Source organism: Ornithorhynchus anatinus, chromosome 5, assembly GCF_004115215.2.
Source record: "Ornithorhynchus anatinus isolate Pmale09 chromosome 5, mOrnAna1.pri.v4, whole genome shotgun sequence".
In the NCBI taxonomy this organism is placed as follows: domain Eukaryota; kingdom Metazoa; phylum Chordata; class Mammalia; order Monotremata; family Ornithorhynchidae; genus Ornithorhynchus; species Ornithorhynchus anatinus.
In genome coordinates this window covers 67288014-67301134 of record NC_041732.1, presented here as the reverse complement: position 1 = coordinate 67301134, position 13121 = coordinate 67288014, and the positions used below count along the sequence as shown (strand labels likewise).

The following is a 13121-nucleotide window of genomic DNA, read 5'->3' as shown; positions in this document are numbered from 1 at the left end:
GACTGAGCCCGGCCGGGGCCCCGGGGCGGCCACCTGTACAACACGGCTAGGCGGGATGCCACGCAACAGGACTCGCCAGCAGACGTGCCACGTCAGATGGGGTGAGGCGGAAAAGTAAGGTCTTCCCAGGGCTTCAAAATCCGCCGCGGTTATCGGCCCGCAAAATATAAACGCGGAAACGAGCCCAGGGGAACTCTGAAATCGATCCTGACTTTAACCAACCCGAACGGACAGGAAGGAAAAAGCCAGGGAGTGAGCTTCACCGAAAGCCTTCATTCCAAGCCCCGTCGAGACGGGGGCAGGTTCTGCCCTCGGCAGAGCGGCCAACGAAGCGGAACCCTACCGCGGCTTGTTGACGGACGGAGATGAACTGTTCTGTTGATTCTTTAAACTCCTTCTCCGCTTGTTCCCGGGCGGCTGCAAACCCAAATACGGCTTGTGAGGGTCGCTTGAAAGGCATGCGGCGGGAAGGTATTTCTCTCCCACAAACCCGCCCGGTGGTCTGAGGGACCGCGCCGGAGCCTCTGGTTTAGCAGGCAAAGTGAGGATTACCTGTCTGCTCGGCTGCTTTCTTTTTGGCCGCTTCTTTTTCTTCTTTCTGGGACTTGGCCTGGGCCTGGGCCTGGTTGGACAATTTCCAGCGGTTGCTGATCTTCATTTAAAAAAAACAAAATTACAAAAATAAAAATGACAAAACCCCAGGATTAGTATTTCAAACGAGACAGGAGAGGAGGAGGAGGCAGACTGTACATCCGCAAGCATTCTTAGGCCAGGAAGGCCAAGTCTAAGGACAAGATTGAAAACTAAAGCAGATTCTGCTTATAAAAATTCCCCTCAACACTCAGCACAAGCAGGGTAGCGGCACCCAGGGCCTAAGGTGTTCAATGTGCTACAATAAGCGGAGAGGTAGAAGGAGAGAAGACAGAAGGTAGAATCGCCTTCCCGCTCCTCATCCCAACAGAACTGTGCTCGGCTCCAAAGGTGAAGCCTGTTACTATAGCAATGCTCTTTTCTCCTAATCACGGAGCAGCACCCAGATGTCAGAGGGAGCCCGCTGCATCCATTTTGTGGGAAGATGTCTTCTCTGCAGGGATGGAGGAAATCGAGAAACAAAACACACAAAAAACCTGCTAACTCCCAGGAGCCTCTTGAGAGGTTTCAAGGAGGATTCCGCCGATCTCCATCTCCTCCACCCCGCTTACCCTAGGTTGGAACGGAGTGGGTCTCCAGAGACTTACTCCCGCCCTGCACAAGCTGCGGACCCTCTCGAAGGAAGCTAGGCATAACGTTTAACAAGGCCCTACCCTTTCTAATTTCCTATAAAGGAAATCCACACTTGAGAAATCGGCACAAGAAAGACTTACTTCATAGATTTTAGATGACGGATCAAACTTGGCAGACTGGGAGATGTGGGCATGGTGTTCTCTTGAGGGCAAAAACTGGGAAAAGACAAATAGCTCGACTTGATCGCGTCGGTACGTCCTTCCCAACATTTCCTCCCCATCCAAACTGCCATTACGCTGGTCCAATCACTGGCGGATCCCAACTCGACTACTGCAACAGCCTCCTTGCAAACCTCCTTGCTTCCTGCCTCTCCCCTCTCCAGGCTCTAGTTTGCTTTGCGGTCCCGATTATTTTTCTAAAACACTGTTCTGCACCCATCTCCCCACTCCTCAAAAACCTCTAATGGTTCTCCATTCCTTTCTGCGTACCCAGGACAGTAACAGTAATTGTGGTATTTGCGAAGCGCTGACTCTGTGCTGAGCACTGTCCCGAGTGCCAGAGTAGACACAGTACATTCAGCATCTGCATCAAGCAGAAAGGCCGGCTACTGCCTTCAATCAACTCTCTTCCCTGCTCCTTTTTCACAACACCCTCAGCTCGCACGCTTCACCTCCCTGGCCACGCTCTTGCTCACACTCTCCCTTCAATATTATTATTATAGTAGTTCATTCGGCCATTTTACAGAGGGAAATGAAGTCTGAAAGAAACCTGCACCCCTGCCAGAGTAAATATGCACGGATGCTAGCTGATTAAAATTTTAATCTCCTTTATAAATATTTACAATTGAACATCGAGTTTTCCCAACTCAATCAATCAATGGTATTCATGGAGAGCTTACTATGTGCACAGCACTGTACTAAGCGCTTGGGAGAGTACAATAAAATTAGCAAAAATGTTCCCTGCCCATAACGAGCACTGACTAGAGGACATCACGGCATCACATTTTTTCCTCATTTAATATGCCTGAGATGAGGTTTAAACTTTTACCTGTAGCGACAGATACTGCCAGCAAACACACGAAGCACCCACTAATGGTCACTTACCATTCTAAATGGATTTTCAAAGGACTCCATTATGCGCTGTGCCTTCTTCTGGGCAGTAGTTAAACTTGCCTCCTCCTCTTCCCTGGAACAGGGCTCCTGCAAGAGTGGCAAAAAAGCAGGTCACTTAACACCTAAGAAGCAGAGATCAGCCACCATCCCAGGGCTTGCTATGTCACCGTGGCCCCCAGAGGTTGGCTTATATTTACAGGTTTTGCAGATGGATCAATAAAACCCCAACAAAGTTGAAGGTGACTTCGAGACCAGATTCGAGGCCCTGCAATGGCTTCCCCTCAGTCTCCACATCAAGCAAAACCCCTTGCATTTGGCTTCCAGGGTCCCAACCAACTCTCCCCAGCCTAAACTTCTACTTTCTTCACCCACTACACCCTAGTTTGCGTCTCTTCACGTCTCCTACGGTAAGCTTCCACTTGTTCCTCTTTCTTTCACTATCCTGCCTCTGTCCCCTTGCTTGCTCACTCTGTTCCACGGACCTGGAACGCTTTTCTTCCCCAAACCCCCTAGACCACATCTCTCCCATATTCGAAACCCTTCTAAAATCTCACCTCTTCTAATAGGCCTTTTCTGTTTCGTCTCCATCATCCCAAGCCTTTTAAACCCACCAGCCACCTCCAGAACTTCAATATTTACTAACACCCATACTCAGCACGTCTACATTCGTGTTTATTCAACTGTACTCCGGAGGGCTTATTTTGATTAGTTCAGCTTTTAATTATTTTACGACTGTCTCTCCTGGTACAGCCTAGGACTCTTGCGGGCAGGGAACGTGTCATTTCCTTGGGCTGAACTCTCTTGGTGGGTACTTCTTTATTTATTTATTCATGACTGCTACTTAGACTGCTTCTGTCCGGAAGGAAAATGTATTGCTTTCATTTCAGGGATGCTCCTGAACCCCTTTTCTCTACTGAACTCAAATGACTTTGGTGGAAATCAGCTTTTTCTCTACTGACGGTTCTACGCTCCAGCACCTGAGCAAACGCCGTTTTCTAACCTTTTGGAATTGCTGTAGGGACAAAAGCCCGGAGGCCCAGGTGGAGGGTTTTTCTGATAGAAACTACATAAATTCCCAGCTCAATGCAGTTCTCTTGCTACGACTTACATTGAACAACGTGATGACGGCAGCTGAAGCAATAAGGTATCCGGCATCAGCTGGGGGCTCGGGTTCCTTTTCGTTGGAGAACAGTCTTGACCTTTCCTGAACTGGCTCAGGTTCTGCAAGAAAAGAGATGATCCAAAGTCCTGGACTTTAGCCAGACGGATTGCTAAATCCAGCAATATTATTTTCCAACTCTTGATACACCTCTTACTGTTAGAGTCTCACTTTCAACGTAAAATACTGAACTTCTTAAAGACCTTTTGCTTATCAGAGTAAGTCAAAAGTTCACTCCCGCCACATTACCTCTGTTTAGGACGTTAGGATAATCACCGGGAGGAGCATGGGAACAGTCGTGTGGTCCGAACAAGGCATTCTCCGTTCTCTGGGAAAAAGATACAGGACTGTGAGCTCCTTGTGGGAAGGGAATGTGTCTGTTTATTGTTATACTGTACTCTCCCAAGCGCTTAGTCCAGTGTCTTGCACACAGTAAGCACTTAATAGACATCACTGAATGAATGAATGAATGAAAGCCCCTATGACTCTCTCTACAGCAGTCCTGACAATGTATGCCGGAACTCAGCATGAGTCAAATGCTCTTATCTCATAATAATAATGTTGGTATTTGTTAAGCACTTACTATGTGCAGAGCACTGTTCTAAGCACTGGGGTAGATGAGGATAATCAGGTTGTCCCACGTGAGGCTCACAGTCTTAATCCCCATTTTACAGATGAGGTAACTGAGGCACAGAGACGGGAAGTGACTTGCCCACAGTCACAGAGCTGACAAGTGGCAGAGCCGGCATTCGAACCCATGGCCTCTGACTCCCAAGCCCGGGCTCTTTCCACTGAGCCACGCTGCTTCTCACTGTCCTAAGCGCTGGGGTGGATACAAGTAAATCGGGTTGGACACGGTCCCTGCTCCACGTGGGGCTTACAGTCTCAATCCCCATTTTACAGTTGAGATAACTAGGGCACGCAGAAGTTAAGTGCTGCCTACGCGTCGACCATGTAACAGATGCTGCCTGTTCTGTGAATACTTGCCGACCCTCACCTGAGAGAGGATTCAACAGATTTTAGCTACACAGAGACTGTCAGGCTCCGATGAGGAAGCGATCACCGGTTCCCTGGCGGGAACTTTAAATTATATCCAACTTTACTGCACTTGGACACTAAAAGCCGCATATACCTGAGAAGCAGTGTGGCTTAGCGGGAAGAGCAGAGGTTTGGGGATCAGGGGACGTGGGTTCTAATCCCAGCTCCACCACTCGCCTGCTGTGTGTCTTTGGGCAAGCCACTTAACTTCTCTGTGCCTCAGTTACCTCTACTGTCAAATGGGGATAAAGACTGTGAGCCCCACATGGGACAACCTGATTACCTTGTATCTACCTCAGCACTTAGAACAGTGCTTGGCACATAACAAATACCATAATTACAATAATTATTATTATACTTTCCTGATGTTTCCCAGTTCAATAAGGATTTTGTCATTTTCTTTCTCAAAACCAACTGGGTAAGACTGCAAAAGGTCCAACACATCATCATTTCGGGAGGCAAAGATCGTGGGAGATGTTTTCCCACAGAATAGGCTATTTTTTCCATAAAAAAATAAAAAGAACATAAATAATGATGATACAGTGTCTCCCCATGATTGGTGTGGGGGTACAACACTATGGGGCTCTCCTCTGAAGCCCAGGGCCCTGGCCACTAAGAGTCCGTATTCAAAGTGTGTTCATTTAGCATCCTTGGGAGGTATGTTGTAGACTGAATCCCGAGATGGACGGCCCACTGCTCAGACTCAAGGGGCCACGTCTCAGATTACGTACAAAATACAATCAAGCAGTTGATCCATCAATCTTATTTATTGAGTGCTGTGTGCAGAGCACTGGACTAAGAGCTTGGGAGTTTACAATATAACAGAATTGGCAGACACGTTCCCTGCCAACAGTGAGCTTACAGTCTAGCTGGGGACAAAGGCATTGACGAAAATTACATACACTATGCAACAAATAAATACAAAAAAATACATGGAACAATAAATACAGTTGCACACCTCGGGATTGGGCAACGGGCCATTTTTCTTCATTCCAGTGGCAACTTCAGACTAAAAATTCAGAAAAAGAAAAAAACAGGTAAATTGGTTGAGTCCTCCACATGTTTCTTCACTACCTCTGCAGGGAGCAAGTAGGGACAGAGCTGGAGAAACCTGAAGAGGCACTGATCGTGGGAGAATGATCTGTATTTATTCTCAGATACTCCTCTTCCCCTCCAGAGTGCTGATTCATTTCTCTATAGAGTACAACCTCACAATAGCCCTAGTAGTTGGATTTTGGGAAAATACCTTATCCATTGAACTTGCTTCTTCTAAATCACTGAGTCATCGGGCCAGTGGGCATAAAGCATAGTGGGCTTAGGCCTCGGAATTTTCTAAAATGACTTTTTTAAGCCTCTCTCTCTCTCTCTCCTTAAGGTTCTAAAGTACTACCGAAAAGGTGGCTGGTGCTTTTCTTTCATTCCTTGTACTGCGCCTTTTCCCCCGAGATTAACGTCCTGCTAAGATCCCACTGAATACAAAAATGCACTGCTTTTGATCTGTACAGTCCCGAAGTGTGAGATCGCCATGACCCGAGCAGCACACTCTCAGGACCCACATTCCACGGAATCACCCAGCCAAAGTTTAGGTGGCTGGGCATTAACTGCAACTGGACCTCAAGGACCAAAACTGCACAAGTTAAAAAAGAAGAATTCCAGATCGCAGCCAACACAGACAAACCTCAGCAGCCACACCTTCTGGATTTTCCAGATTCTAATCTAGCCATTTCCTTCTAGGAGTCCTTGGTGTTCCCAAGTGAAGAGCCCAAGGGGAGCACGGTGAGAAGGGGCTCTGGAGCACAATTCAGGTCCGTCAGGTTTTACTGTTAGTAGTTGGAAGGGAGCACTTTACCTTGAGCAGAGGCATCTCTCTGGCCTGCTGGATGAGAAGGTGCATCTCATTGATTTGCTGACGCACTAAAGGCGGCACTGGGTTGCAGCAGGCAATGATGCCCTGGGGCTCTCTGCAAGCAGGTGGGAACAGATCCAGTTACGCGGTAAAAAATGGAACATGCTGAGTTTCGGACACGGGGCGCGATTTGAGGAACCAAGGCCAGGTGATCTAAGCAGAGGCAAGCGTTTCAAACAGGCTATCTGTCACTGCTGGCCCACTTACCTAGGCTACGCACTCATTTCGGTTTGTAGCCTCCTGGATAACTCATTACCCTGAACTGCCAATTCTGCCACTCCTCTCAGGACCGGGCTTCCTCCAAGAGGAAAAGATGTAGGAAGCGATCTCAACTGGACTAATTCTCAAGTCTGAAATAGGGTGGGCACCAGATGAAGACCCTTCTTTTGCCACTGGTTCTATTTTATCCCACCGGAAAAATCATAAAACTTCCATGTAAAGCCCATTTTGAAGATAAAAAAGAGCAGAGGCTATGCCCCTTGGCAAGGTCAGAGCTACACTAGGATACTACAGTCCCCTTTAAATTGTAATCCCAGCCTGGTTCATCCAGGTCTCTGACAAGAAGTAGGAGTCTCCCATCAGGATGGGAAAGACCCCACTTGGTGGCTTTCTGGCTAACCAGCTCTTTGAAGCATGAGGCCTCACCCACACCTAAAATCCCCCCACACTCTCAAAATGAAAAGCTGGTACTCCTTCAAATTCCCCGTGTTCAGAATCTGAGCGCCACCCAAAGCTCTCAGCCCATTGCTTCGTACGCCAGAGGCATTCAATAAATACTAACTGAGCGCATGGTGTTCAAGGACCCATTCAGGGATTGACTCTGACAGTTCTCCACAGAAACTAAGCCAATAAATTGATGCTCCAGATGTAGAGAGGCATCGTGGGTGGTGGTGGGGTGGAAGGAGATACTTTGGGAGTTTCTTTGCCAGCCCAAGTCTCAGATCAGTGGTTTGGTTGCTCCAGAGAACGGGTGCCTCGTTGCCGGGGTGGGGGGAGGATACGGTGAGGGGAGTCCTATGATTACCTCATCTTAAGGATGTCAGCAAGAGGGAGGGAGGACCACAGCCCAAGGCTCTGGGCTGGAGCTGTCATTTCCTTCAAAATGACTGCTGTGGACGCTAAGCGTCCTAAGGGCCAAGTTGACTGTGTTTAGAACTCGAATCAAATCAACAGGATGGCGCAGTTTCCAAAACAGAGGGAGAGACACTCACTTGGGAAGTTCCTCTGCGATTTTGAGCATCATGTGGTTCGGCAGCACATACCTGGAACACAAAACCCAACGGATGAGTCATCAATCCACTCGACTGTAAGGCTCCTAAGAGTCAGTCAAATTCCTCTAAATAATTTTATGACTCCGTAGGAAGCATCAAACCGACTCTCCTAGCAGGAAATCTGTTTGTCTCGGGCGGTGGGCCCCAGACTGGTTCAGTCCCGTCAAATTAAGCCCATTTCAGAGACGGAGCACCCCTCACCCAAAACTTTCATCCTCCTTCCGGGCTGTTTTGTCCCTCCAGGAAAATAACAACTGAAAGGCTGTTAGTTGCTGGGTGTTGAGATGCTTCTTATGCTTCTTGTACAGCTCAAGATAGGACTCCTCTGTGAAGATCGGCTTGATGAATCTCTGCAACGTAAAGGTTGGAGAACAATCAGGGCCCAATCATCCCCTTCCCCACGTTCCCCGGACAGTCCTCCGAGGCACGGATTTCATGTAGCAAAAGCCCTGAAACACTGAAATTTTATCAGAAACCTAATCGACTCACGAGAAATTTCTTCTGGCAGAGATTTACCTTAAGGCAGATGTCTTTGCTTCGCTGCCACACCACCTGCAGCTGAACCGGCTGCTCATTTCCTCGCTCCCACAGGTCCAATCGCATTTTATCATAAACGAAGAGCAGGTAATGAGTGTCATCTCGAGCATAGTTGAGCATCTCCCTGGGCAAAGGTCTAGAAGGGGAACACGGACAATGGCTTCACTCATTCCTTCTGGCAACAGTTCTGATTGTGCCTCCCTTCTGGGTACTAAACACAGGCTCCCCTACACCCCGTGGCTCCCCAACTCTGCACACGGGGATATCAAGAGCCCTTCTCTCCCACAACTAAATGTGAACAAGTGGGAACTCTGAGAAGGCATTCATTTTGCCCCAACTACTGTTTTCATCAGATACTAGAGGTCTTTTCTTAGAGCCCTAGTCCCCTCTGACTGAGGAAGATGACTGCTCTTCAACCTTGCCCAGCACAGCAATGATAACAACACATCACATTATGTGGCATTTCTACATATTGACCACATCTCTATTGACTATGACTTGAGAAGAGCCAGGTTTCAAGGATATGATAGCTTTAAATTGGAATTTTACAATAAAACTAACACTTCTACTGTTAAAATACCCCAACCATTTTTAACCTTCAAAACAAACAAGAGGAGATGGTTCCTGGCACTAAAAACAAGATAATGGCTTGGTAAGATAAGAGTAGTTGGCTGATTTGCTATTTAGAATCCCTTCCTCTTGTTTCATTCCTCACTCCAGGCCTACATCACAGGTCACAGGCTCCTGGTATCACCATGAAAACTCTTCCTTTCGGGCCACCGGAAACACAGAGTTTCCGAACTCAGAGTCTTTATTAAGCGCTTTCTGTGATGGATCAATCGATGGTGTTTATTGCATCCTTACTGTTTGCAGAACACCCTACTAAGCGCTTACGAGAAAACAATACAGTAGAGTTGTTAGACACGATCTCTGCCTGCAAGGAGCTTACAGCCTAGTAGGGGAGGTAGATGCTTAAAAAAAAAAAAAGGACAGATAGGGAAAGCGGTAGAGTATAGGGATCTGTAGGTAAATGCTGGGGGGCTGTGGTGAGTATCAAAGTGCTTAAAGGGTACAAGCCCAAGTAAGGAGGATACAACTGATCGAGATCATCCAACTTATTATCATTTCACCGGGTCGTGAACTCAGATTTCCGATGAGAATTTCAGGGATCAATCAATCATATTCACTGAGCGCTTACTGTGTGCAGAGCACTGTACTAAGCACCTGGGAGAGTACAACGTAACAATGTAACACAGCTTTGGTTTTGGTTTTTTTTTTTAAATGGTATTTAAGCGCTTCCTATGTGCCAGGAACTGTTCTAAGCATCGGGGTAGATCAAAGTAATCAGGTTGACACAGTCCAGGTCCCACATGGGGCTCAGAGTCTTAAACCCCAACTTACAGATGAGAAACTGAGGCACAGAGAAGTGAAGTGACTTGCCCAAGGTCACACAGCGGGCAAGTGGCGGAGCTGGGATTAGAACCCAGGTTCTTCTGACTCCCAGGCCCGTGCTCTGTCCACCAGACCATGCTGCCTCTCAATATTTTAGTAGACGCAATCCCTGACCACAGTGAGATTACAGTCTTGGTGGGGGGGAAGAGACATTAATATAAATAGATAAGGCTTTGCACATGGTGTAATTCTCAATTCTTCTCAATTTCTGAAACTTTTTTGGGGGGTTGGGTTTTTTTTGGGGGGTTGGGGTCCAGAACTAAGCGACACCTCCCAAAGCTTAACTGAGGGATGTAGACCTCCCCCCGCCCCAACCGGCCCCACTGCTGTGTCACCAACTGGAAAGCCACGTTCCCGGAAACCCAACTCACCTTATCCTCCAGTCGGCCAATTGATACTGCTTGTCTGCCTCCACGTTGCAGTAGTGTTTCAGTAAGTAGTCTAGGGAGTGCCTGCCCAGGTTAAGGAGGCGTGCCGCTTGATGGGTATCAAACATGTTCACTACATACAGTCCAAAATCTTTCTGAAGCCACTCTATATCTGAATCGGCTCCGTGAAAGACCTGCAAAGTCATATCAAAGTCAGTGAGAAATAATGGCGTAATACAGTTGAGGTTTGATGTTTCTCTAAACCCGTCATGGCAGGCGATTAGGAGCCAAATCGGAGTTCGTGACACGGGTTCAATTTTTCAGCTTGTTTCAACTTTGCCAGCCTCCTTTCTTCCCTACCTGCTGGAAATCATTATGGTCTAGAACAGTCCGTGTCCCCAGTACTGTGAGAACTGATGTAAGAGCTTCAGGCGGCGCCATAAAAACCAAAAGATCTCACCGTTCTGCTCAGGAAAATCGAGTTAAAATAATTTCAGATGGTTAACAGCTAAAAGTCATTTGCTTCCTTACAGTGTATTAAGAATGAAACTGGAAGCAGAACAGGTTAGCATGCTGAACTTCGACCTAGGAATATACAGTAACTTCACTTCATTTCTACTGGTTCCCAAGAAAATGTCAATGAGTGACTTTTACTGAGCACCTGCTGTGTGCAGAACACTCTACTAAATGCTTGGGAGAGGACAATATAACAGATCTGGTAGCCATCTTCCCTGTCCACAAGGAGCTCAACGAGCAGAATGAATACGTCACTTCTGATCGCATGACCCGAAAAGGTCACCGACCTTAACAATAGATGGGTCTGTGAAGCTCTCATTGAGAATGTACAGCTCACTGCGCAACTCCAGGGTGTCGATAATGAAGTCTTCTGTTCGAGTGGAAATCTGCATCAGGCACGTCAACCCCAAGAAGCTCCTGTAAGAGTGGTGCTGTCGCACCCAGAGAGAAGAAAAAGAAAAGAGGGTAAGCGGGAAGGGGAAGAACAGGAGAAATTGCACCGGCACTCACTAGGCGATATCGTCAAATTGGGATTTTGAGCAGACATAGGCTGTGATCGGTATTTCAACCAGAAAATGGATTAGAACCTGGACACAGTTAAAAAGATTAGTTCCAGAAACTAAATTCGGCGAACTCGGTCCTGGTGACACTCAAAGGTAATCAAACGTACCTCCAAATCCACAGCAAATTCTTTCAAATTCAGGAGCTTCTCGTTGAGTTCGACAAGGTCATCCACAGTGGTTATGAGATGGAAGGGTGTTTTTTCAACAGGCCTGTACATCTGGACTCCCCCCCAAAACCCAACAAAAAGCAAAAAGACAAAAAACCTTTCAGAAACTGAGAATTGAGAAGTATACCTTGCCCAAGTCAAATACAGTTATGAGTCAGAGATAAATGAATGTCACTAAAGCCAGACTTGAAGTGATGTGTCTCCCTTCCCAGCATCCCATCTGGGTCAACTGGTCAGATACTCACCTGAACCTGTGGCTTCTCGAGAACGGCTTCTGGCGGTGTGAAGTGATCCAATTCATACTTGTAGGGATGAGCAAACCTGAACGAAAAAGGAAAGAAAGGATGGTCAATCTGATAACTGTTATTCATTCATTCATTCATTCATTCATTCAACTGTATTTATTGAGCGCTTACTGTGTGCAGGGCACAGTACTAAGCGCTTGGAAAGTACAATCCAGCAATAGAGACAATCCCTGCCCACAACGGGCTTACAGTCTAGGGTGGGGAGAGAGACATCTAAATAAGTAAACAGGCACCAATAAATAACTAGAATTATAGATATGTACATATATACATAAGTGCTGAAGGGTGGGGGGAGGGAAGAGCAAAGGGAGCGATTTGAGATGATATGGAAGGGAGGGGAAGCCGAGGAAAAGGGGGCTTAGTCTGGGAAGGCCTCTTGGAGGAGGGGAACCTTTAGTAGGGCTTCAAAGGGGGGAAGAGTGATTGGCGGATTTGAGGAAGGGTGTTCCAGGCCAGAGGTAGCTCGTGGGCTAGGGGTCGACGGCAGCACAGGAGAGAACGAAGCACAGTGAGAAGATTAGTACCAGAGGAGCGGAGTGTACAGACTGGAAGGTAGAGAGAAGGGAGATGAGGTAGGAAGAGGCAAGGCGATGGAGCGCTTTGAAGCCAAAAGTGAGGAGTTTTTGTTTGATATGCAGGTTGACAGGTAACCACTGGAGATTTCTGAGGAGGGTGGTAACATGCCCCGAACGTCTCTCTAGAAAGATAATCCAGGCAGCAAAGTGAAGTATGGACTGAAGTGGGGAGAGGCAGGAGGTTGGGAGGTCAGAAAGGAGGCAGATGCAGTAATCCAGCCGGGACAGGATGAGTGACTGTACTAACGCGGTAGCGCTTTGGATGGAGAGGAAAGGATGTTAGCGATGCTGTGGAGGTGAGACCGACAGGATCTGGTGACGGACTGAATACGTGGGGTGAACGAAAGGACACCAAGGTTAGGGGCTTATGAGACAGGAAGGATGGCTGTGCCGTCTACAGTGACGGGCAAGTCAGGGAGAGGACTGGGTTTGGGAGGGAAGATAAGGAGTTCTGGCTTGGTTGGACATGTTGAGTTTGAGGTGGCGGGAGGACACCCAAGTGGAGATGTCCTGAAGGCAGGAGATGTGAGCCTGGAGGGAGAGAGAACAGGAGAGGAGATATAGATTTGGGTGTCATCGGCATACAGATGATAGTTGAAGCCGTGGGAGCGAATGAGTTCTCCAAGGACCAAGGGAACCTTGAGGGATCCCTACAGTTAAGCGATGGGAGGGGGAGGCGGAGCCCGCGAAGGAGACTGAGAATCAACGGCCAGAGAGATAAGAGGAGAACCAGGAGAGAACAGAGTCCGTGAAGCCAAGGTTGGATAACGTACTGAGGAGAAGGGGAGGGTCCACGGTGTCAAAGGCAGCTGAGAGGTCGAGGAGGATTAGGATGGGGTAGGAGCCATCATAAAACGGAAACAATAAGGTCTAATATGCGGGTTAAAAAAGCCCAGTTTTGAACTCAGGGCTGAGGAAGGGTGTGGTG

The 13121-nt window shown here is 47.6% G+C and overlaps 1 protein-coding gene across 2 annotated transcripts in view; it reads right to left on the bottom strand.

The window, feature by feature from the left end:
* Window positions 1–13121, bottom strand: part of EXOSC10 (exosome component 10) — a 33978-nt gene that overhangs the window by 3031 nt on the left and 17826 nt on the right. For both annotated transcript variants that reach the window (XM_029065434.2, XM_029065435.1), the window contains 15 exons: window positions 11559–11634; window positions 11254–11364; window positions 10871–11014; window positions 10071–10261; window positions 8227–8383; window positions 7912–8060; window positions 7651–7701; window positions 6383–6494; window positions 5492–5542; window positions 3745–3823; window positions 3445–3557; window positions 2328–2423; window positions 1365–1439; window positions 553–652; window positions 344–417 (listed from right to left, as the gene is read on the bottom strand). In XM_029065434.2, the coding sequence (XP_028921267.1) occupies window positions 344–417; window positions 553–652; window positions 1365–1439; window positions 2328–2423; window positions 3445–3557; window positions 3745–3823; window positions 5492–5542; window positions 6383–6494; window positions 7651–7701; window positions 7912–8060; window positions 8227–8383; window positions 10071–10261; window positions 10871–11014; window positions 11254–11364; window positions 11559–11634 (1579 nt within the window). The remainder of the gene's footprint in view (window positions 1–343; window positions 418–552; window positions 653–1364; window positions 1440–2327; window positions 2424–3444; window positions 3558–3744; window positions 3824–5491; window positions 5543–6382; window positions 6495–7650; window positions 7702–7911; window positions 8061–8226; window positions 8384–10070; window positions 10262–10870; window positions 11015–11253; window positions 11365–11558; window positions 11635–13121) is intronic.